Source organism: Mugil cephalus, chromosome 20 (genome assembly GCF_022458985.1).
Source record: "Mugil cephalus isolate CIBA_MC_2020 chromosome 20, CIBA_Mcephalus_1.1, whole genome shotgun sequence".
Taxonomy (NCBI): domain Eukaryota; kingdom Metazoa; phylum Chordata; class Actinopteri; order Mugiliformes; family Mugilidae; genus Mugil; species Mugil cephalus.
In genome coordinates this window covers 2,266,398-2,292,066 of record NC_061789.1, presented here as the reverse complement: position 1 = coordinate 2,292,066, position 25,669 = coordinate 2,266,398, and the positions used below count along the sequence as shown (strand labels likewise).

The 25,669-nt window shown below is 40.1% G+C and overlaps 2 protein-coding genes and 1 gene segment (V, D, J or C); 1 reads left to right on the top strand and 2 right to left on the bottom strand.

Annotated features, from left to right (window-relative positions):
* Positions 1–1,130: 1,130 nt before the first annotated feature.
* Positions 1,131–8,351, bottom strand: ighd (immunoglobulin heavy constant delta). The gene is given in 19 exon segments (XM_047571831.1): positions 1,131–1,328; positions 1,445–1,593; positions 1,713–2,000; positions 2,086–2,397; positions 2,496–2,816; positions 2,926–3,210; positions 3,325–3,627; positions 3,722–4,015; positions 4,124–4,260; positions 4,262–4,439; positions 4,644–4,937; positions 5,018–5,335; positions 5,540–5,833; positions 5,922–6,239; positions 6,444–6,737; positions 6,848–7,165; positions 7,368–7,661; positions 7,764–8,081; positions 8,286–8,351. Coding segments are annotated over 19 exon segments (4,782 nt in total). The 5' UTR covers positions 8,344–8,351; the 3' UTR covers positions 1,131–1,319.
* Positions 8,352–11,839: 3,488 nt separating this feature from the next.
* On the bottom strand, positions 11,840–16,591 carry LOC124998201. The segment is given in 5 exon segments: positions 11,840–12,356; positions 12,520–12,843; positions 12,919–13,257; positions 14,090–14,398; positions 16,558–16,591. Coding segments are annotated over 5 exon segments (1,386 nt in total).
* Positions 16,592–23,503: 6,912 nt separating this feature from the next.
* LOC124997822 (piggyBac transposable element-derived protein 4-like) lies at positions 23,504–25,406 on the top strand. Its single transcript, XM_047571829.1, has 2 exons — positions 23,504–25,165; positions 25,261–25,406. The coding sequence occupies exons 1-2, from the start codon at positions 23,504–23,506 to the stop codon at positions 25,402–25,404; spliced, it is 1,806 nt and encodes a 601-aa protein (XP_047427785.1). The 3' UTR covers positions 25,405–25,406.
* Positions 25,407–25,669: the final 263 nt, after the last annotated feature.

Here is a 25,669-nt window from a genome sequence, read left to right as displayed (position 1 = left end):
ATGACATGAAGAGGACATTGATCAAATGACAAAGTTCTCTCCTGCTGATGAAAAGGTTTAGCTTTTTTCTTTTCCCTTCCCTTGTTTACTTTGTGCCATTTTCCCTTGAATTAAAAGAAAGAGGAGAGTCCTGGCAAACTTCTCCTCTCTTAATAACTGTAAGGTAAGACATATTTTACTGTAAGATGAATCTAAATTTAAGTCGACTTGTTGATTCAGGTACCAGGACTTTGGGTTGCAACCTATCCCTGGTCTGTATGGACACACAAACACAAAAAAGGTCAAGCAAGGACCTAGAGGGAGGGTTCTTGTCTTGGCACGAGTGGATGGGACTGTACGGGGGTGTCAGACAAGGAGACGCTCTCAGGCAGCCTCCTGGGCACGGTGCCCCGCTTCCCCATTCCCGGGCCCCTTGGCACTTAGGCTGGCAGCAGCGCGCTGTGACTCCATCCCAGCAACAGCGTCACAGATTTGGGCTGCCTGCCACAGGGTTCCCAGCCAATGGGGGCACACGCAGTGCCGAGGTAGCCAATGGCAAGCCCTGATGGGCTTAGTGTCATCCCTCCCAGATGTGAATTCCTATAAACCCACAAGGTACACAAGCACACACGCTCAAACTCAAAGGCAGATTGTGCACACATTTCCATGACTCTGTATGTATGTGAAGGAGAGGAGGCACAAAAGGTCCCTGTGCTTTTTAAGTGAATGTAGCCCTGTATCATACCACACTGAGTCAAGTTCAGATCTGTGAGCATATTTAATTTAGCGTTTCACACAGAAGCGTCAGTGCTGCTGCTGCTGCTGCTTGGTGAACGCTGTCTCCCTCCTGTGGTCAGTCGGAGTATTACAGCGGTGTCAATTTAAAGTAGGTAATATTCAACAACAACAACAATAATAATACATTTTATTTGCGGGGCGGTGGTCATACGAGCATGAGGGATGGTGAGGCTGATGGCTGATGATGATCTGAGAGTATAGCTGGGTGTGTTGATGTGGATAAGATATACTAAATATACTGATAGTACCAATACGTGTCTTCATTTGTTGCCTTATTTATTTATTTTTAAATCTTTCTTAATCTAATGCAAGCATGTGTGTCATGATATAATAATTATTCAAGGCATTTCAGTTTTATTTATTTATTTATTTTATTTTATTTTTTGCACTTTTTACATACATCACATCAAAAACAAAAGCACAGAAAGAAATGGAAGGTAACTGATAATAATGGAGAATAGAATGAATGAACAATGAATCATTACATGTCATCAAAACGCATCACATTTTCAGATAAAATGGATTCGCCCCTGTGATCCTCATCATTTAGTCTGAAAAGGGAAGAGAGAGTAGGTCAAGCACTGTAGCTGGTCTGAATTAATTACACAGTCACATGTTACAGTGAATATAAAACTGTCTTTCAAACTACAAATTGACTTCATCTCACCTTAATTGTGGTTGCTACGACACAGAAGAGGATGGAGACGAGGAAACAAATGAGGAAAATGAGAGCCATATACCAGGAGTCTACGCCTGTGCCTTGGCTCACATCAGCATCCACAATTTTATCTAAGAAATAACAACTGTCCAACTGATCTGTGGGAGGGATAAAATGAGATTGGCACATTAAGAAAGGTCAGAAAAAGCTACTGTGAAGAGATGATTTATTTTGTTGTGGAAAAATGAGAAACGAACAATTCGGTTCGATTCGGTACCTGGTATGGATAGATTCAGGGACAGGGTGGTGTTTACATGCGTCACCCTGCATGTGAAGCCCATCCCAGGCAAAGTGTCAGTTTGGGAGAGAAGGAGGTGGCTCTGAACTGCAAACTTTCCGTCTGGGCCTCTGTGGGGGTCACTAGTGTTGTAGTTCAAGAGTTCCGTGTTTCCACTGTGGAACCAAGTGATGTCAATGGATGCGGGGCTGAAGCCAGAGACCAGGCATACAAGCTCATTAGTGCCCTGGACCAAGAGGGCCGCTGGTTTGCTGTACGTCACTGAGGCTGAGGGAGATAATCACAATTGTTACTTGGATAAAGTTCATGGAGAAATGAAAAAAAAAAGAAGAGAAATATGCTAAATTCTCACCAAACACATCAGTTATTGTTCTTTCCAGAGGAATTTCAGACGACTCGTGCATCACAACACAAGTATATGACAATGTTTTGTCCTCGGCTTTGGATAGGTTTAGTCTGCTGCTCATTGAGTAAGTGCCGCTGTCTCCATATTTCCATGCAGGACTGTTGATGTAACGAGACGACGGGAGGTCCTCGCCATTCTCCTTCCACAACACTATGATGTTAGACGGGAAAAATCCAGATACTAAGCAAGAAAGCGTGAGCTGGTCAGACAGCTCGGAGAGGGTTGGCTGAATTATCTTCACTGTAGGTGGACGCATATCTGGAAAAACAAAACAATAAAAAAAATGTAAATAGGTATTCAATACTGTGCTAAGCATTCATCTGCTTTCATATGTTTTCTTCTGCTATAAACATTACCCATGCTTTTGCTTATATGGTCTTCGTAGCCTCTGTCGGAGCATCGGTGCCTTCCTTCACAGGACACTCGTTTAGATGTACGCCATTCGTCAGCTGACATGTTGAGGAAGCTCTGCAGAGTCTCTGTCCCATTGCTGTGGCTTACCAGTGGGTCACTGAGGCCAGACTGTTGGCTGTCATTCACCTTCCAGATGATGGTGAAATCACTGAGACGAGGGGCGACCAGCAGACAGGTAACAGTCACGTTTCCCTTGTTCTGAAGCTGCTGTAGTGGTGGTCCCTGGACATAGACCCCAGCTATCCGTGAGGATGCTGGAGTTACTGAAAATAGAAAAATGTAAATTTATCAAAGCGGGTGTCTCTAATAGATAATTCATATAGATTCATTATTCTACCCTAAGCATTATTTCACTATGTTATATTCAATTACCTGAACAGAGGCTGATTGTCTTTTCAGCAGTTTTGCCCAGAGTCTTATCTGAAACAGTACAATTGAAGAACTTCCCTGTTTTCCACTCTTTCTGATCAACTGAAAGTTCACTGGTTACAGACACACGTCCGTCTGCACCCATGCTGATTTCATTGGTTGATGGAGATATTTGCTGGGACTCAGAGAACCATTCAATTTGAGGGTTGAAGCCCCATCCAGTACAGAGGAGTTTCTGTGATCCTGACTCTTCACTCGGGGCCAGAAGAAGCTCCACTGATGGATCCACTAAATAGTATGTCAAAATAATCTTAATGAATGACTCAGTTAAATAATCAGTCAGTTTAACTTGAAAACACTAAGACATGATGACTTTTCAAAGCAACAGAAGACAACTCTCACCAAAAATATTGCCAGTGGAGTTTGACTCCGTTCTGAAGGAGAAGCCTTGATCGACTTCACAGGTGAAACTCGTGTCATTATTCCAGTATTCTTCAGGAACACTGAACTGTTGACTGATTGAATCAACTTTCAAGCCTTCAGGGAGATGAACGTCCACTTTATGAATGTTGTCATCATTGTCAGCTTTAAGGGTGATGTAGAGGTCACGTGATGAGAGTTGTTTGACGTCACACATGAGCACAGCACTTTTTCCCCTCAGCAAATCTGGGAGAGATCTCCTGATCTCTACTGTTGGAGACTTAACTGATGATAGACAAGAACACATGACAGAGTTGAATCCTTCAAGTCCCCTGAGGTCACAGACATATCTGATGGTCAGTTTATGAATTAGTCTCACCTGCAACAGCTACTTTCTTCTGGACAGTGGATGAGAAACATTTGTGTTCTGCTCTGCATGTTATAAATTTGAGTTGTCTCCATTCATTTGAGGGAACTGTCACAGTACCAACGACATGGGTTGTGTTTACATCCTGCTTCACTCCTTTACTTATGGCTCTTGCATCCATCAGCCAGGTCAGCTTGGCAGCAAATACAGTATGGACCGAACATGTTGCCTTCACTTCAGACTTCGTCATTTCTGTCATGGTGCTGGGAATCTCCACATGAATAGAAGGAGTGGCGCTTGAATGGACTGAGGGAAATATTGTGTTAGATCAGAATTTAACTTAAAAGATTCTGCAAAGCTGAGAGAGAGAGAGAGAGAGAGAGAGAGAGAGAGAGAGAAGCTGCACACTCTTACTTTGACATATACTTATTGTTTTGTTGAATTCACGACCCATGTGAACAGATTTGCACGTGAAACTTGAGCCTTTTGCCCACTCTGTTGGATCTGGCTCAACCTCACTGCTGATGGTGAACGTTTTCTCCGTTCCCTCCCCTCTGCAGCTTCCTTTGGTTCCGTCTGGTGGACAGAGGCTTGTCGTCACACTGCCACTCCACAGTCAGCTCGTCTGGATAGAATCCGCTCAGGGTGCAGATGAGTCTGAGTCGGGAGCTGCCAATTTCACCGTCCCAAACAGGGTAGAGAGTGATGTTTGGAGAGACAACCTGTGGGACTGAAATAGAACACAGATTACTTTGTCTTTACCCATTCTCATTGTATGATATGAAGTTTAAAAGAATACATCTGAAAGAGATCTCCTAATCTCTACTGTTGGAGACTTAACTGATGATAGACAAGAACACATGACAGAGTTGAATCCTTCAAGTCCCCTGAGGTCACAGACATATCTGATGGTCAGTTTATGAATTAGTCTCACCTGCAACTTCTACTTCCTTCTGGACAGTGGATGAGAAACATTTGTGTTCTGCTCTGCATGTTATAAATTTGAGTTGTCTCCATTCATTTGAGGGAACTGTCACAGTACCAACGACATGGGTTGTGTTTACATCCTGCTTCACTTGGTCACTTATGGCTCTTGCATCCATCAGCCAGGTCAGCTTGGCAGCAAATACAGTATGGACCGAACATGTTGCATTCACTTCAGACTTCGTCATTTCTGTCATGGTGCTGGGAATCTCCACATGAATAGAAGGAGTGGTGCTTGAATGGACTGAGGGAAATATTGTGTTAGATCAGAATTTAACTTAAAAGATTCTGCAAAGCTGCGAGAGAGAAGTTGCACACTCTTACTTTGACATATACTTATTGTTTTGTTGAATTCACGACCCATGTGAACAGATTTGCACGTGAAACTTGAGCCTTTTGCCCACTCTGTTGGATCTGGCTCAACCTCACTGCTGAGGGTGAACGTTTTCTCCGTTCCCTCCCCTCTTTGCAGCTTCCTTTGGTTCCATCTGGTGGACAGAGGCTTGTCGTCACACTGCCACTCCACAGTCAGCTCTTCTGGATAGAATCCGCTCAGGGTGCAGATGAGTCTGAGTCGGGAGCTGCCAATTTCACCGTCCCAAACAGGGTAGAGAGTGATGTTTGGAGAGACAACCTGTGGGACTGAAATAGAACACAGATTACTTTGTCTTTACTCATTCTCATTGTATGATATGAAGTTTAAAAGAATACATCTGAAAGAAATCTCCTGATCTCTACTGTTGGAGGCTTAACTGATGATAGACAAGAACACATGACAGAGTTGAATCCTTCAAGTCCCCTGAGGTCACAGACATATCTGATGGTCAGTTTATGAATTAGTCTCACCTGCAACTTCTACTTCCTTCTGGACAGTGGATGAGAAACATTTGTGTTCTGCTCTGCATGTTATAAATTTGAGTTGTCTCCATTCATTTGAGGGAACTGTCACAGTACCAACGACATGGGTTGTGTTTACATCCTGCTTCACTTGGTCACTTATGGCTCTTGCATCCATCAGCCAGGTCAGCTTGGCAGCAAATACAGTATGGACCGAACATGTTGCCTTCACTTCAGACTTCGTCATTTCTGTCATGGTGCTGGGAATCTCCACATGAATAGAAGGAGTGGTGCTTGAATGGACTGAGGGAAATATTGTGTTAGATCAGAATTTAACTTAAAAGATTCTGCAAAGCTGAGAGAGAGAGAGAGAGAAGTTGCACACTCTTACTTTGACATATACTTATTGTTTTGTTGAATTCACGACCCATGTGAACAGATTTGCACGTGAAACTTGAGCCTTTTGCCCACTCTGTTGGATCTGGCTCAACCTCACTGCTGAGGGTGAACGTTTTCTCCGTTCCCTCCCCTCTCTGCAGCTTCCTTTGGTTCCGTCTGGTGGACAGAGGCTTGTCGTCACACTGCCACTCCACAGTCAGCTCGTCTGGATAGAATCCGCTCAGGGTGCAGATGAGTCTGAGTCGGGAGCTGCCAATTTCACCGTCCCAAACAGGGTAGAGAGTGATGTTTGGAGAGACAACCTGTGGGACTGAAATAGAACACAAATTACTTTGTCTTTACCCATTCTCATTGTATGATATGAAGGTTAAAAGAATACATCTGAAAGAGATCTCCTAATCTCTACTGTTGGAGACTTAACTGATGATAGACAAGAACACATGACAGAGTTGAATCCTTCAAGTCCCCTGAGGTCACAGACATATCTGATGGTCAGTTTATGAATTAGTCTCACCTGCAACTTCTACTTCCTTCTGGACAGTGGATGAGAAACATTTGTGTTCTGCTCTGCATGTTATAAATTTGAGTTGTCTCCATTCATTTGAGGGAACTGTCACAGTACCAACGACATGGGTTGTGTTTACATGCTGCTTCACTTGGTACATTATGGCTCTTGCATCCATCAGCCAGGTCAGCTTGGCAGCAAATACAGTATGGACCGAACATGTTGCCTTCACTTCAGACTTCGTCATTTCTGTCATGGTGCTGGGAATCTCCACATGAATAGAAGGAGTGGTGCTTGAATGGACTGAGGGAAATATTGTGTTAGATCAGAATTTAACTTAAAAGATTCTGCAAAGCTGCGAGAGAAATAGAGAGAGAGAGAGAGAGAGAGAGAGAGAAGCTGCACACTCTTACTTTGACATATACTTATTGATTCTTTGAATTCACGACCCATGTGAACAGATTTGCACGTGAAACTTGAGCCTTTTGCCCACTCTGTTGGATCTGGCTCAACCTCACTGCTGATGGTGAACGTTTTCTCCGTTCCCTCCCCGCTCTGCAGCTTCCTTTGGTTCCGTCTGGTGGACAGAGGCTTGTCGTCACACTGCCACTCCACAGTCAGCTCGTCTGGATAGAATCCGCTCAGGGTGCAGATGAGTCTGAGTCGGGAGCTGCCAATTTCACCGTCCCAAACAGGGTAGAGAGTGATGTTTGGAGAGACAACCTGTGGGACTGAAATAGAACACAGATTACTTTGTCTTAACTCATCTCATTGTATGATATGAAGTTTAAAAAATAGACCTGAAACAGATCTCCTAATCTCTACTGTTGGAGGCTTAACTGATGATAGACAAGAACACATGACAGAGTTGAATCCTTCAAGTCCCCTGAGGTCACAGACATATCTGTTGGTCAGTTTATGAATTAGTCTCACCTGCAACTTCTACTTCCTTCTGGACAGTGGATGAGAAACATTTGTGTTCTGCTCTGCATGTTATAAATTTGAGTTGTCTCCATTCATTTGAGGGAACTGTCACAGTACCAACGACATGGGTTGTGTTTACATGCTGCTTCACTCCGTTACTTATGGCTCTTGCATCCATCAGCCAGGTCAGCTTGGCAGCAAATACAGTATGGACCGAACATGTTGCCTTCACTTCAGACTTCGTCATTTCTGTCATGGTGCTGGGAATCTCCACATGAATAGAAGGAGTGGTGCTTGAATGGACTGAGGGAAATATTGTGTTAGATCAGAATTTAACTTAAAAGATTCTGCAAAGCTGCGAGAGAGAGAGAGAGAGAGAGAGAGAGAGAAGTTGCACACTCTTACTTTGACATATACTTATTGTTTTGTTGAATTCACGACCCATGTGAACAGATTTGCATGTGAAACTTGAGCCTTTTGCCCACTCTGTTGGATCTGGCTCAACCTCACTGCTGATGGTGAACGTTTTCTCCGTTCCCTCCCCTCTCTGCAGCTTCCTTTGGTTCGGTCTGGTGGACAGAGGCTTGTCGTCACACTGCCACTCCACAGTCAGCTCGTCTGGATAGAATCCGCTCAGGGTGCAGATGAGTCTGAGTCGGGAGCTGCCAATTTCACCGTCCCAAACAGGGTAGAGAGTGATGTTTGGAGAGACAACCTGTGGGACTGAAATAGAACACAAATTACTTTGTCTTTACCCATTCTCATTGTATGATATGAAGGTTAAAAGAATACATCTGAAAGAAATCTCCTAATCTCTACTGTTGGAGGCTTAACTGATGATAGACAAGAACACATGACAGAGTTGAATCCTTCAGGTCCCCTGAGGTCACAGACATATCTGATGGTCAGTTTATGAATTGGTCTCACCTGCAACTTCTACTTCCTTCTGGACAGTGGATGAGAAACATTGTGTTCTGCTCTGCATGTTATAAATTTGAGTTGTCTCATTCATTTGAGGGACTGTCACAGTACCAACGACATGGGTTGTGTTTACATCCTGCTTCACTTACTTATGGCTCTTGCATCATCAGCCAGGTCAGCTTGGCAGCAAATACAGTATGGACCGAACATGTTGCCTTCACTTCAGACTTCGTCATTTCGTCATGGTGCTGGGAATTCCACATGAATAGAAGGAGTGGGCTTGAATGGACTGAGGGAAATATTGTGTTAGATCAGAATTTAACTTAAAGATTCTGCAAAGCTGCGAGAGAGAAGAGAGAGAGAGAGGAGGAGAGAGAGAGAGAAGTGCACACTCTTACTTTGAATATACTTATTGTTTGTTGAATTCACGACCTGTGAACAGATTTGCAGTGAACTGAGCCTTTTGCCCACTCTGTTGGATCTGGCTCAACTCATGCTGATGGTGAACGTTTTCTCCGTTCCCTCCCCGCTCTGCAGCTTCCTTTGGTTCGGTCTGGTGGACAGAGGCTTGTCGTCACACTGCCACTCCACAGTCAGCTTGTCAGGATAGAATCCGCTCAGGGTGCAGATGAGTCTGAGTCGAGAGCTGCCAATTTCATCGTCCCAAACAGGGTAGAGAGTGATGTTTGGAGAGACAACCCGTGGTTCTGAAACAGAACACAGATTACTTTGTTTTTATTCATTCTCATTGTTGGAAATGAGGATAAAAAATAAACAAGATGATTTAACCTGTCATACATACCTTCTTGTCATGGTAAATAACCATCTTTCTAGTCCCATATTTTAAATGCCACAGATTTAGGCTAGGTGGCGTGCTTGTACTTTTGGCTGAGTTTGGCTGGAAGTCTGTTGCACAGATGTTAAGCACGATAGGGCACAGTGATCAGGGCTAGCAACAAGCGGAAGCGTTGAGAAACACTCTGGTCCCAAAACAGCACCCGAATACAGAAGTGAAACAGCAGAAAGAGCAATGGAGCATTGCAGACGCCAGGTGTGAGGTGTGGCTATGCCAGTAAGAGCAGCAGAGCGCACACATTTAAATATATCGCTTCAGTTTGCATGCATTATGATTTCACGCTACTTCTCGTGACTTTGCCAAAGTGTCTCGTAAGAAAGGACTGAAACGGCAGTCGACTGTACAAACTTTACATAATCATTTACATAATGAGCCTGTTGCCTCCAGGTGCTGAGGAAGCGTTGTGCATAACAGTGTACAAAAATAAAGAACGCTACTGTGAGCACTGAGGGAGAAAATGAGTTGGAGAAGCATCAGTGGTTATCTTCATTTGAACATTTATTTAGTTTCTCAAAAAACACAAAATGTTGTGTAATTAAAATGACAAAGAAATGACAGTCGAGACTACTTACATGATACTCAGAGACTACAAGAAAAATGCGATTTTTTTTTTTTTTTTTTTTTTTTACAGAAAACTCCTCTCACATATTCCAGTTGTTTCATTTGATCTGGAAGAGATTAGAAAATACACACATAAGTCAAATTGCACAATGCATTATTATTATTATTATTATTATTATTATTATTATTATTATTATTATCGACATGACTTGCTTAAATAATTCAACATGTGTGGCAATCATTAAAAAATATTATCATTTTACAGATTAGTTCAATGCTCAAATTGTGAGTTAATATGGCACGTCCAACAATGCAAAAAATTAAACTCTTTTAAAATGATTTCTCCCAAGAATAAAACTCTTAAGCCTTCAATTATCCTCAGATATTACTAACGCATTTTACCCTCAAGAAAATGATTTACGTAAACTTGTTGACCAAGTTTTTGTGTCAGGCACTTTGTTTATTTGTTGGCTACATAAATAACCCCTTGCTATTGAGTTGACCTTCTCTCTGCTGTCATTTTTTGAATGATGAACATTAATTGGGGTCAAATTGACCCCAAGGATAATAGGAGACTTAAGAATCCTTTTTCATAGCTTATTTTAAGATCACCCTTTCATGCATTAAACTGTTGATATTTTCATGCGCTTACTTTTTAGAATTATAACAGAGCAGCGTGTAAAAAGCTATAGGTACAGGATATCAAAAATCTGCACTACTGCTAAATTTGCATATTTTTGTGATGTAAAAAAACCCTCAACAAAGACAAAGCTGATCATTTCAGAGAAAACAAAAATAAAAACAACTGTTACAAAATTGACAGACACGTTCTTCATTTGCAATGTGGAGTGGAAAAATATAAAATATAAATAAATTATAAAATAAACTTGAGATGTGCCAAGCTCATATACTCTTATCCAAAAACTGTTGCAATAAAATTAAAGGATGCTTTAGCTATGTATTTATTTAACTGGAGAATATATCTAGTGTCGTATGAAATATTATATTGATGCTGGTTTCAGCAATGAAGTTAAAATTCACAAAACCTGATTATTATTTCTGATTAATATTTTATGAAGGCGTATAGGATTTTTATACAGTATACCCTACACAGAGATCAGGCATTCACAACTCAGCTTATTCTGAGGCAGATCAAATCTGATTGATTTATGAGGATTACTACGTGTCACCGCTCTTTCAGGTGTTTTCTGCCCAAACATGCGCCAAACGTGTGAAATGTATCATTACCTTCAGAGCAGTAGTTCCAATGGAAAACAGCAGAGTGATGAGGAAGAGAAAAATGAAGGTGATGGCAGTGTTTTCCATGTTATCTTGTTCGTCCGGCAGCTCCTTGTTCCAGTAGATTGTATCAGACTGGCATTCTGAATCTGTAAGTATACCTGAAACTGTTAATCCACACCCAGTACCAACCAATACCACGTGAGACCTTTAAATTCTTAAATTAATTTCATCTAACTGGAGAATATATCTATTGTAGTGTTGATCCAAAAAAGCTGAAAACTAGGGCAGCTGTTTCTTGAAGACGTTTCATCCAGGTAGCTTCAGTTGTTCTTCTGCTATTTGAATGTGTGGCAGAACATCCTCATGGTGAAACATCCTCAGGGAACCCTGGCTGCCCTTGTTTTAATGCTTTTTTGGAAGTGCAATGTCCTGGATGACTGAGAACCATCACGAACATATTCTAGTGTCGAGTTACTTCATCAGTGACTAGCTTCAACGAGACTTAAAGGTTTTACATGACCTCCCCCAAAATGTGTAGTTAAGTTACAGTGATCCTGACTTGCTTTTGAAGGACGTCGTTATTAGTGTTCGACTTGTGAACCTGTCGAGTTTGACCTCAAACGATTATCTGTCACGCTGGGGGTGCAAGACCCAGTAGAGGAAACACAGGCACACACAGACAAACACAGAAGCAGTGTTTATAAGTCTTGTAATGTGCAATTCATATAATTTACTTTGTTAGTGATGAGGTGCTCAATATAGTGCAAGTGTAAATTTCAGTGTATTATTATTCTGAAATATGCAGACCTAGTTAGTGTTGTAGTACAGTACAGACAACAAACGTGTAAAAACAAACACCGGTTCAATAAAGACGTGAACAATGCGACAAACACCAACAGAGTTGCAAAGTGTTTTTTTTTTTTATTTTGAATCTGCATTAAACTCACACAAACACAATGTCATATCACGAGCAACACACATTAAACAACAAGTGACAGAAGACGCAGCGACACACAGGGACATCTACTGGGCCTTGCACGTTTCAGGGACGTTCAGGTCGAGGTTGACTATGTTGGTGTTTTGGAATGTTCTGTATCCAATGGACCTGATGATGGCTTTAGTTGTGTTGGCCACAGACTGGTGGTAGACAGCGCAGCTGTACACCACATCAGTCTGCTCCCACTCATCGATTCCGATGGTTAACTGGCCATAGGCAGAGTACAGCCCGTGGCCCGTCTTGATAGGCTCGGTGGTATTGAAATCAAATTTGGAGCCTGCCTCCTCGTCATCGACAAGCCAAGACACGAAAACCTCCTTAGGGTAGAAGTCTTTCACATAGCAAGTCAGGGTCACCTGATCTTTTCTAGTTTGTTTTACGGGAGGCAGCATAAACACTGAAGGACGCTCAATCGGTCCTCCTGCAAAGCACGAGAGATCAGTTAGACCCTGTAGCACAGATAATACACAGACAATACACAAAGACATAACACTCTTCATGTGTGTGAAAGCAGTATCAGATGAATACAGGATGACTGTTTAGTTTGTACAGTAGTATACAATATAGCTGTATATTTTTCTTACCGTTCACAGCCCTTTCATAACGTCTCTTCTCTGGTGTCACCCAGTCCAAGAGTTTAACAGAGCAGACGAATTCGGTCCCTGACACCCATTCATCATAAGTGATTGTAGTTGTACTGGCGAATAGGCCCTTCTTTCCATTCTTGATTTTAAGTGCGGAGCCAGCTACTTCAGTTCCACTCTTCTCCCACATCATTTCCTCAAATGTTCCTTGCTTTACATTCGCTTCACATGTAAGAGTTCCTTGTTTCTTTAATAGCATGTCCTCGACTGTTGGGCCTATGATCTTTATATCCGCATCGGCCTCAGGACATGCTCCACCACCGCCTGAATGGGAAAACAAATAACAATTAATGAGTAGAACAAATGTAAAAATGTGCAGAAATGTACAAGTTTACTCACCTGGGCAATGTTCTTTGGTGACTGTAGAATTTCTTTTCATCACTAAAGGAGTGTTGTTTACCCCTGTCCACTTGAACACACAGGTGAAGATTGCATTGTCCGCCTCAGTGGCTGGCACAGTGAGGAAACTTGCTGTGCTGTACAGCTTTCCCTCTGGGATTGTTTTTGCTTCAGAAACCGCTATGATCTCGTCCTCTTTAGTGGTGACCGGAGCATTATTTTTCAGCCATGTGAACTCATATTTTTGTGGTGAATATTCTTTGGCAAAGCAGGAGAAGGTAGCCTTATCGTCATCCTCAAAGGAGGAGAGTGTAAGATTTGGCGACTTATAATGCACTCCTGAAAAACAAAGACACACACACACATATATATATATATATATATTAAATGCAGAAGCAGGGAAATTTATATATATATATATATATATATATATATATGCAGAAGCCACAACAATGTACTAGAAGTCACAATATAACCATGTTATGAAATTAGCAACTAACTTTTTTTTAGTTGTGTGCATAAAGAGGGAAATAAGGTTTCCATAGTCATGAGATTATATAATTGAGGAGCTTTGATGCTTGCTTCTGCATATACATTGGCTGGCCAACAAGCAAACAGTTTTAGGTGAATGTTAATGATCAAGAGTGTAAGAGTGTAAATGGAGGGAGGCAGAGGATTATGCAGAAACGATGGAAAGAAATCAGAACACACAAGATACTCAGACACAGGAGACACGTGTGTATTAGTTAAGAACAAAACAGTGCCTGAAAACCGAAGCCGAATACACAAGAGCAAGCTTTAACCTCCACAAACCAAACCGTATGTGTTTCATCTGCGTATATATTTTTCTATATAAAAGTACAACTTATAGCAGATGTAACTCTGTTTCCAAGAATGTGAGAAACCTGCCTGGGACCTCAGAAAATCTACAATTGTAGAAATAAACTGTTATTTAATCTTCATCAGAATAATCATTAAGTACTTTAGTATACTTCATTTAAGTCACAGAAACATCTAAAACTATATTTGATTTAGGTTACTGTTTTTGATCCTGTAGCACACCTCAGTTAACCAAGAAATGCAACTAATACATTGTAACACTTTGAAATTTAATTAAAAAAAAAAAAAAAAAAAAAAAAAGGAGTAATAAATGACTTAGCATGAGGCTTACCAATTATCTGAACATCTTTTTCTGTGTTCCCGCCAGCATGCGTCGCGAGACATTTGAATGCCACGCGATTTTCCCAGTCCTGCCGACTCACTTGGATCCGACTAACTCCAGTGTATTTGCCGTCGTCTTTCTGCACTGCGGGGTACTGAACAAAGTCCTGCAATGCCTGCGTGCCTTTGGTCCAAGAGAAAGTCAGTGCGGCGGGCGAGTATTCGGTGGCAAGGCAGCCAATAGTGACCGTGTCTCCGGTCCCGGAGGTGCAGGGCCTCAGAGGAAACACCGCCGGTGGAGATGGAGTTGTAGGAGATGCTGAAAAACATCGGTGCAATTTTAATACAAAAAACACGTTAAATGACATGATGATCTGTTTTGTGAAGAATACTTTGAAGAGAAGCCGCTTAAACTGAAAACACACTGACAGAGGCACAAACAATAAAAACAATTCAAAAACATAGGCATAAAAAATGCACAGCAAAAAAAAAAAAAAAAAAAAAGTTAAATGTGGACATTAGATGTCCTCGATACACAAACCTGTTTTCCACTTTGTCAAGATGTTTCCTTCATTAAGATCTGTCCAAGTTGTTTTAATTACTCGCTCTGTACAAACTGTTCAATTATTTTAAATGCACAAATACTTAACTTGGTATTTAAAACAAATATATTCTCACAAAAAGGAATAATTGTTCTCTCGAACCTCAAAAACATTTCCCCATTTTTCAATGGGAATGAAGCACAAAAAATATATAAATATACAATTAAAAACCACAGACATACAAAACCACACAGCATGAAGAGCATTTAAAAAGTAAAATGCAGAAATTATATATCCTCTATACACAATAAAATAAAAATAGATTCTGAGAGATTTTTTTTGTTAACCTAATATTTAAATTATTTACAAAGTAATTTTAAATGCACAATTTGGACAATAAATAACAAATGACAAATAACAAAAATAGAGTCCTACAATTATCGTTAAACACCTTGAAAAATGCTCTGTAGCGTCCTCACTTTCCCATTTTTTAAAAAAAATGTGCAATAATAAAAATGCAATTAAAACCCATAGCCATAAAAAATACATACTGCGAACGACATTTAAAATGTTAAATATAGACATTTTATAGTTGCCATACTCGAACCTCACCCTCAGTATTTGAAGGTAGTTTTTGCATCAAGATCAACCTCTACTAGTAATATAACTTTTTCAGGCTTTCTTATTCTAGATATAAATTGATAAATTATTTTAAATTCACAATTAGGACACCCTGTTTGACACTGAGTGAAGGCAGATGTAGAGTCGCTAAACATTTAACCATTAACAGACTTTGAATTCACGATGTATTTTACAAACATAACTTAAATTTCTTCAGTTTCAGAAGTTATGAACGCGATTAAATTGTGTTCTTACCTGATGAGACGGTTACCATCGTGCCTTTTCCCCAGTAGTCAAAATAACCGTAGTAGCACAGTGCTGAATCTACTCAGCCAGTCACTATAAAAACCTAATCTACTAATGGGCAACTCTGAAAAACCTACTTTAACATTTAATAATAATCCAACTGTGTACGGTAGACATATTCACTTCTTACTTTAAATACTTTACATGCTTTAAATGCCAGAATGAATAAGTTTTAAAGTGAGACTTTGACATAGTGGCCAAATAAGTGATAACTAGAATTTGACATTTAAAAATTTTAACCACTGCAGATTTTAAACAGCAAATATTAAATTCTTACCTGACGACACTGTGACCATGGTGCCTTTTCCCCAGTAGTCAAAAGCACCCCAGTAGTCACAGTTAAGAAAGTCTATTCACACTTCTCACAAAAACTATCGTATCATGCTACGTCATGTTTGGCTTAGTTATTATTATTATTATTATTATTATTATTTTTAATTTGGAATATTTAAAAGAAATCTAAAATCATTATTCGTCCAGAGAGGTACTTAAATGGACAAACAGTCATTTTGCTTTTTGACAGATTCACAGCGGGCCGTCTTATCGTTGGCCAAAACTTGGGACCACGCGAAAATGATCGTAAATATTTTTTATGGCATGGTTAGAAATGTCTTTTTCTAATTGGGAATAATTAAATTAAATTTCATACCTGAGGTGACGGTGACCATGGTGCCTTTTCCCCAGTAGTCAAAAGCACTCCAGTAGTCACAGTTAAGAAAGTCTAGCCACACTTCTCACAAAAACTCTTTACTGTCAAACCCTAATACTTCATGTCATATAATTATTTTTTGGGGCGAAATTTAAAAGAAATCTAATATGATTATCTGTTAAAGTTAATTCAACAGCCAAATGGTTTACTTTTTTTTGACAGATTAACAATCAGGCCACAGAATACTGATAGCCAAAACTTGGAATCACATAAAAAGTAGTATAATTTTTTTCATGGCATGGTTAGAAATGTTTTTTTTTTTTTTTTTCTAATTGGGAATAATTAAATTAAATTTCATACCTGAAGTGATGGTGACCATGGTTCCTTTTCCCCAGTAGTCAAAAGCGTCCCAGTTGTCACAGTTAAGAAAGTCTATCCACGCTTCTCACAAAAACTCTTTACTGTCAAACCCTAATACTTCATGTCGTATAATTATTTTTTGGGGCGAAATTTAAAAGAAATCTAATATGATTATCTGTTAATGTTAATTAAACAGTCAAATGGTTTACTTTTTTTTGACAGATTAACAATCAGGCCACAGAATACTGATAGCCAAAACTTGGAATCACATAAAAACTAGTATAAATATTTTTTATGGCATGGTTAGAAATGTCTTTTTCTAATTGGGAATAATTAAATTAAATTTCATACCTGAGGTGACGGTGACCATGGTGCCTTTTCCCCAGTAGTCGAAAGCCCAGTAGTCACAGTTAAGAAAGTCTAGCCACACTTCTCACAAAAACTCTTTACTGTCAAACCCTAATACTTCATGTCGTATAATTATTTTTTGGGGCGAAATTTAAAAGAAATCTAATATGATTATCTGTTAAAGTTAATTAAACAGTCAAATGGTTTACTTTTTTTTTGACAGATTAACAATCTGGCCACAGAATACTGATAGCCAAAACTTGGAATCACATAAAAACTAGTATAAATATTTTTTATGGCATGGTTAGAAATGTCTTTTTCTAATTGGGAATAATTAAATTAAATTTCATACCTGAGGTGACGGTGACCATGGTGCCTTTTCCCCAGTAGTCAAAAGCGTCCCAGTTGTCACAGTTAAGAAAGTCTATCCACGCTTCTCACAAAAACTCTTTACTGTCAAACCCTAATACTTCATGTCATATAATTATTTTTTGGGGCGAAATTTAAAAGAAATCTAATATGATTATCTGTTAAAGTTAATTAAACAGTCAAATGGTTTACTTTTTTTTGACAGATTAACAATCAGGCCACAGAATACTGATGGCCAAAACTCGGAATCACATAAAAACTAGTATAAATATTTTTTATGGCATGGTTAGAAATGTCTTTTTCTAATTGGGAATAATTAAATTAAATTTCATACCTGAGGTGACGGTGACCATGGTGCCTTTTCCCCAGTAGTCGAAACCCCAGTTGTCACAGTTAAGAAAGTCTATCCACACTTCTCACAAAAACTCTTTACTGTCACATCCTAATACTTCATGTCGTATAATTTGGTTTTCGGAAAATTTAGAAGAAATGAAATACAATTACCTGTTGTCAGAGGTGATTAAACAGCCAAACAGTTTATTTTCATTTGACTGTCTCACAGTCAGGCCACAGAATATTGATGGCCAAAACTTGGAACCACATAAAAACAATCTTAAATATTTTAATGGCGTAGTTAGAAATTTCTTTTTGGAATTGGAAATCATAAAATTTCATACCTGAGGTGACGGTGACCGTTGTGCCTTTTCCCCAGTAGTCAAAAGCATAGTCACAGTATAACAAATTATTACCCACTGCATACAAAAACCTGCTCCTTCGATTTAAACACTAGCCGTGGTTGGTTATTTTATCATTATCTGATGATTCATCATTTCTTTCTTGGTTTTTGCAAATTCGGATTTAACAGAAAGTTTTTGAGAAAAAAAAGTTGGAAGATTATGACACATTTCAATGGAATAATTTTATAGACTTACCTGATGTGACTGTCACCATTGTGCCTTTTCCCCAGTAGTCAAAAGCATTGTCACAGTACAACATCTCAACACATCCAACATACAAAAACAACCAAACAAGATGTCACTAAAGCCACAAAGGGCTAAAACGTCTACATGGAGACAAAACCTTTTCTTTTTACCTGATGTGACGGTCACCATCGTTCCTTTTCCCCAGTAGTCAAAAGCAGCGTCACAGTGTAATAACCCAATAGACCCAACATACAAAAACGAGGACTTTAAAGATGCCGTTGGCCATGACACCTTAAAAAATTCTGAATTAAACCTTCAAATGATTTTGTTCTTTTTAACACAAAGGTGAAATGCTTTTTTTACCTGATGTGACGGTCACCGTGGTTCCTTTTCCCCAATAGTCAAAAGCATCGTCACAGTGAAATATCTCAACACATTCAACATACCAAAACAAGCACCTTGAAGAGTTCAATGTTAAAATGTAAAATTCAAACAAAGTTTGTTGTTACGGAGGAAGAAAAGTTATTTTTTACCTGATGTGACGGTCACCATGGTCCCTTTTCCCCAGTAGTCAAAGTAGTAGCACAGTCACATGCTTCAATAGCACTTTAGTACAAAAAATATCTCACAGCTTGTGCCAACTGATTCAGCATTTTACTAAATCAATAAACCCTTGAATATACCTCATTGTTACCCAGATCTTTCACTCCAGATCAAATCGTAGTTTGCATCCACACTTTAAGACACATTTAATGATAAATCTGGTAAAAAATACCAAATTCTCTTCACTCAAAATATATCTGATTATTACTTACCAGAAGTCACTGTGACTTGGGTTCCTTTCCCCCAGTAGTCAAAGTAGCTGTCACAGTGTTATAATTTGCAGTGCTACTAATACAAATACTTATTCAGTTTAAACTCAGAAAAACATTCACAGACAATGCACTTCCCTCTGTGCTATTTTATATTATTTCCCCTGTGATATCCACTTCCTGTGGTCTGGGTTACATAAAATTTACCACCAGCAGTTAGAAAGAACTTCCTCTTTATCAGATCACCGTGTCGCCTCCAGCTCCTGCAGCATGGAGGTCATAAAAAACAGATTGATTCAGGCATCGAGACTTGATGATAATAACAGATCGGTTTTGCATTTAAAGTCCTCACTTTCATGTATTGTCTACATTTAAAGACATCAACATTTCATATTAGAATTCATGTGTGGTGGGTACCACAAAGGTTCTGGATTCCAATTTGTCTTTCTGCGTGGAGTTTGCTTGCTCTCCCATCATGCATTAACCAAAAGCTGCACCGTACATGTTGACTGGTTTGTTTTGGCCATGAAGTATAAGATTAAGATTAAGAGTATAGTAACTTGTTTATACATTTGATTTGATTCGATTAGATTGTTAGATAGATAGTTTGTTTATCCTGTGTGAATTTCGGGTACAATAGATTCATCACATAGAAACAGATATAAAGATATATAAGTTATATATGAATATATAATGCTGTGTAAAACAATATACAGTACTGGCAGCAATGACCAAAGTCCAGTGGTTTCCTCACAAGGAGGCATTGTAGACTCTTATGACCTAAGGGACAAACGTCCTCCTCAACCTGTCCTTGGAGCATGACAGCATCCTGTCACTGAACAGGCTTCTCTCTCTGACTGTGGTTTCGTGCAGAGGGTGGTGGACATTGGTCATGATGAGTTTGTTCAAGGTCCTTGTGTTTGCCACTGATGTCAGTCAGTGCGTTTCTGTGTGAGATGTCCTTCTTCTTAGTGCTGCCTCCCCCGCACACCACAGCTTAGAAAGAATAGCCTGATAGAACATGTCCAGCAGCTCCTGTGAGATCTTAAACAACCCTATCCTCCTGAGAAAATAGATATGACTCTGACCTTTTTTGTACACTGAGTTAGCCAACCAGTCCAGTTTGTGATACAGCTGTAGAGACAGGAACTTACAGGTCCAAACCACCTCTACACACTGGTGATGGTTATGAGCTGAAGTTTCCTGGGACTCCGGAAATCCACTACCAGCTCTTTGGCTTTAGCTGTGTTGAGCCAAAGGTGGTTTGCTTCACACTATGACACAAAGTTGTTCACTAGATTCTTGTACTGCTGCTTTTGTCTACCCCTGATAGACCCCTGAGAACATATGCATGTGACATGGCTCTGTGTTGTAACTGAAGTGAAAAGGTGTAAAGTTATTTCACAGCTAGAAGGTTCTGGGTTCTAATACTTTGGCCTATCTATCTATCTATCTATCTATCTATCTATCTATCTATCTATCTATCTATCTATCTATCTATCTATCTATCTATCTATCTATCTATCTATCTATCTATCTATCTATCTATCTATCTATCTATCTATCTATCTATCTATCTATCTATCTATCTATCTATCTATCTATCTATCTCTATCTATCTATCCAGTGTGCTGGCCACAACAGACTGATTATCAATTCAATTCAATTCAATTCAATTCAATTCAATTCAATTCAATTCAATTCAATTCAATTCAATTCAATTCAATTTCTAATACTAATTTTATAACAATAAAAATTGTCTCAAGACGATTTACAAAAACTGGTCTGAAACCTCCAGAGCAAGCCTGAGGGCAACAGTGGCAGGAAAAACTCCCTTTTAACAGGAAGAAACCTTGAGCAGAACCAGCTCATATGGAGGAAACATCTGCTGAAGGGCAGCAGGGTAGAAACAGAGAAGATAGAGAGAAAAGTAGAGCAGGAGAAACAAGATAAACGAACTTCTGTCATAGATACATACATTGAGCTGAAGGAAACACTTAGATTATATGCTAATGATTGATCTTATATGACAGTTTGTGAGTATAAGAGGATTCATGTGCAGGATGGTGAATAGTTCATCTAGGTAGGAGTGGATAACTGGAGGAGGCCATGATGACTGGGACAGATGTAGGTTATGGAGCTCCACAGGTCTGATACACAGACTCCAGACCATGAAGACTGGGCTGGTTGATGAGGCCACAGCAGCAGATTTAGCTTAGAACTCCACAGGTCAGATATTCAGCCTCCAGACCAGAGACCCTCACAAGAAGATGGAGGGGAGAGAGGGAGACACAGTGGTTAGTAATAGAAAATAAATTATATGAGGTTAGAGGGCAGGAAGAGAAGAGTAGAGTCGAGGACATTCAGTGAGTCGTCCCCCTGCAGCCTAGGCCTACAGCAGCATAACTAAGGGATGGTTAAGTCCAGCCCTAGCCATAAGCTTTTTCAAAAAGGAAAGTCTTAAGCCTGACCTTAAATGTAGAGACTGTCCTCCTCCCGAACCCAAACCTGGAGCTGGTTCCACAGGAGAGGAGCCTGATAGCTGAGGGCTCTACCTCCCATTCTACTTTTAGAAACTCTAGGAACCACAAGTAGACCTGCACTTTGAGATCGTAGTGATCTGTTGGGACAGTATGGTTCTATGAGGTATTTCAGATATGATGGAGCTAGGCCTTTTGAGGCCTTGCAGGTAAGGAGGAGGATTTTAAATTCAATTCTAGATTTTAAAGGAAGCCAGTGAAGAGAAGCTAAAACTGGGAAAATATGATCTCTCCTGCTAATTCCTATCAGTGCTCTTGGTGCAGTGTTCTGAATCAGTTGGAGGCTATTTGGATCCAGGCAGTAATAAGTTACAATAATCCAGCGTGGAAGACACAAATGCATCAAGTCGTTTTTCAGCATCACTCTGAGAGACGATGTTCCTAATTTTGACAATATTATGCACGTGAAAGAAAGCAGTCCTGGTCACCTTCTTTATGTGAGAATTAAAGGACATCGTGATTAGTTTTGTTTTAAGTAAAGTCATTTATTGCCTTCCAAAATAACAAAAAGAGCAACAACACAAGCAATGATTCTGATGCTTTGACATGTCTTCTGTTGACATGTACAGCATTTACAGTTGAAAGTATTTTTGAATCCTATACTTTGAATCCTTCTTTCTGGTGTTGAATCTCATGACTTTATCCCTAAGAAACTGCTCACTGTCATCCATGGGCCACAACACCGGCAGCTGCTACGCCTTCAGCTGTGTTTCTGAAGACTTATATTTACCCCTCGCTGATTATTCTGGGTTGTGTCAGGTTTTCATTTTGTGTCTGTTTTGCCATATACAGGATCTGCCCTTCCCCCATCATCAGCCACACTCAGGCCACACTGTGAGGTTCTTCGCTTTTAATTTAGGATAGTTTTTTTTTTTTTTTTTTAAATCTTTGGCCTTGGCCTTTTGAACTCTTTGGCCTTTGAGCACTTTTAGTTCACAATAAATAAATGCTAACGATTTGGAATCTGGATGACTCAATCTGGAAATGCCAACGAACAGAAATATACATATATTTAGAGTTTTTGTTAACAAAATATGGATTTAAAAAATGTAGCACCCTGCTCAAGACAGGCAGCCGCACAAATTGCAAACATACATTCGATCATTTACAGTAATTTGACAAAAAAAAAATAAAATAACTTCAGAATAACAAAATAAGATAAAACACATTCGTACAATCTTAAACAGTAATCATCAACATCAAGGATTTCAACTGGTTTCAAATGTGCTGTTGTGAGCAAATGGTTTCAGATACATTGTGTTTGACTGTTCATATTGCACATACAAGTCCACTCTCTTCTGTCTGCTTTGCTGAAATGTGTTTTCATGTGTTATCAGCTTTCGACTTTCAGTCCACAGTGTCAGTGGATGCGGAAGCACCTGTTGCAGTGAAGGATTGCTTCCTGTTACATAAATATTAACCAGTAGAGATGTTGTCAACCATAAGTCCAAAAAATGTGTGCTGTTTGTGCTCACATGAATCCTTTAAAAGTATCTATAACAATCATTAAGCACAACACACATTTAACTAATCAGTATGTTAAACACATGGTTATTAAACCCTGTGACTATTTACTTACATTTAAAACTCTTGCTCTAAACTGTTAAAAAAAAACCCCCCCACACACACACACACACACACACACACACACACACACACACACACATACATTTCTTTTACATATATACCTATATGATGGGTTGGTGGGTCCAGAAGAGAGAGAGAGAGAGAGAGAGAGAGAAAATGACAAAGAGAGAGAGAAAGTGTGACTGTCCCACACAAGGTTGCGACATTGTGGCAAAATTCAAGCATCCACACTGTCTGCTCTCGTTTTCCCGCATATGTGACCCTCTGCCTTGCGGGAATCTTTATTTCCTCACATCTGCTACAAATTGGAGGTGGGACACTATAAATATAACTTTGCCAGTGTAATTTCTTATCACAACCAATCAAGATGGTCAAAAGGTTCTCTGCACAGAGGGCCCTGGAATTGATTTTGGAAAAGAGAGAAGTTTTTGATGATGATGTAGAGCGAGAGGATTCAGAAGAAGAGCTTTCAGAATTTGAGGATCATATTTCTAAAAATTCAGAGTCTGACAGTGACTCTGAAGAAGCTGATGAGATTGAGCATCAGCTATTTCTAAAACGAAGACGAGCCACAGCACCAAGCCATCAGCAGCCAGCACCGGGACCAGAACAAGACAGTCAGCATGGAGCAAGTGAGGAAATATGGATGTCAAAAAATTCTGAAATTGAATGGTATTCTCGCCCAAGAAAAGAGCCACCCCGCAAGGCTGCCAATGTGATAAAGATGCAACCAGGGCCAACACGGATGGCAGTTACTCACACACAGGACATCAAGTCTTCTTTTGAGCTTTTCATCCCAGATTCCATCCAGAAAATTATTCTTGACAGCACTAATTTAGAAGGAAGACGTGTTTTTGGAGAGAGGTGGAAGGAAATGAACCAAACCCATTTACATGCCTACTTGGGGGTTCTTATCCTTGCTGGAGTTTTCAGGTCCAAAGGGGAATCCGCAGAATCCCTGTGGGATGCAGAAACTGGCAGAGAGATTTTCCGTGCAACAATGTCTCTGGAAAACTTTCACATAATTTCCAGGATTATCTGCTTTGACAACCGAGATGACAGACCAGCTCGACGGCAGAGAGACAAACTAGCTGCCATCAGGACAGTGTGGGACAAGTGGGTGCGCCGCCTCCCCCTGCTGTACAACCCTGGGCCAAATGTCACCATTGACGAACAGCTGATGCCATTTAGGGGCCGCTGCCCCTTTCGGCAGTATATACCATCTAAACCTGCAAAGTATGGTATAAAGATCTGGGCTGCCTGTGATGCCATTTCCTCATATGCTTGGAACTTACAAGTCTACACAGGGAAACCTGATGGAGGAGTTTCCGAGAAAAACCAAGGAATGAGAGTTGTCATGGACATGTCTCAGGGACTCAGAGGACACAACATCACATGCGACAATTTTTTTACCTCGCACAAGTTGGGACAGGAGCTCCTAAAGAGGAAGCTGACCATGGTGGGAACAATACGGAAAAACAAGTCAGAGCTCCCTCCTCAACTGCTGACTTCCAAGAACAGGCCTGTCATGTCTTCCAAGTTTGCGTACACGGCTGACACATCCCTGGTATCCTATGTGCCAAAGAAAGGCAAGAATGTGGTACTCATGAGTACACTGCACAGGGATGGAAGAATCTGTGACCAGGAACATCACAAACCAGAGATCATCATGGATTATAATGCCACAAAAGGAGGGGTAGACAACATGGACAAGCTGGTGGCGACCTACAGCTGCAAAAGGAGGACTCTACGCTGGCCACTGGTGATATTCTTTGACATGTTGGACATCTCAGCATACAACGCCTTTGTCATTTGGATGGCACTGAACCCACAGTGGAACAGAGGGAAGCTCCAGAAGAGACGCCTCTTTCTCAAGGATCTGGGAAAGGCATTGGTGAGACCACAAATTGAGGAAAGACAACATGTCCCCAGAACCCCAGCCTCTGCAGCCTTTGTGAGGAGGATTCAGGAGGAGAATGCTAGTGCCCTATTCACACAAACTACAGAACCACAATCTGCAGAGCCTGAAGTAAGTGTGTGATGCTGTTGCGGTGCATGTCTGGCACTCATGTCTTGTGAGAGAGAGAGGTGTTAGTAAAATTCCTGATCTTTTCATTATTCTAGGTTGTGAACACCAGTAACAAGAAGAAGCGGTGCGAAGTGTGTGGACCCAAGATGGACAGAAAAACACAATATACATGCATCAAGTGCAAAAAGTATATCTGCAACACACACACAGAAAAACTCTGCCACTCATGTGTTGTATAGGCTAGTGGCTATGTGTTCAATGGGTCGATGTGTTGTCTTGACTGATATGTTTACTTTATGTGTTCAGCTTGTGTTGGGCAAAGAAATAAAAGTCAGTAGTTTTGAAAAACCTTGCTTCACTTGTAAATTTGTTTCCACTCATATCTTGATTTTAACTGATTTTCTTCATTACCTTTTAAATCATAAGTTATAAATGTAATCTAACAAAAGTAAAGGGTAAATATTAGCCATATATACTATTTATACTGCTTGTAATTGGGATGAA

Excerpts from the sequence above, each read along its gene's own strand:
- LOC124997822 (XM_047571829.1), top strand. The coding sequence starts at position 23,504 with ATGGTCAAAAGGTTCTCTGCACAGAGGGCCCTGGAATTGATTTTGGAA. Across the intron at positions 25,166-25,260 it reads CACAATCTGCAGAGCCTGAA|GTTGTGAACACCAGTAACAA; the intron begins GTAAGTGTGTGA and ends TCATTATTCTAG.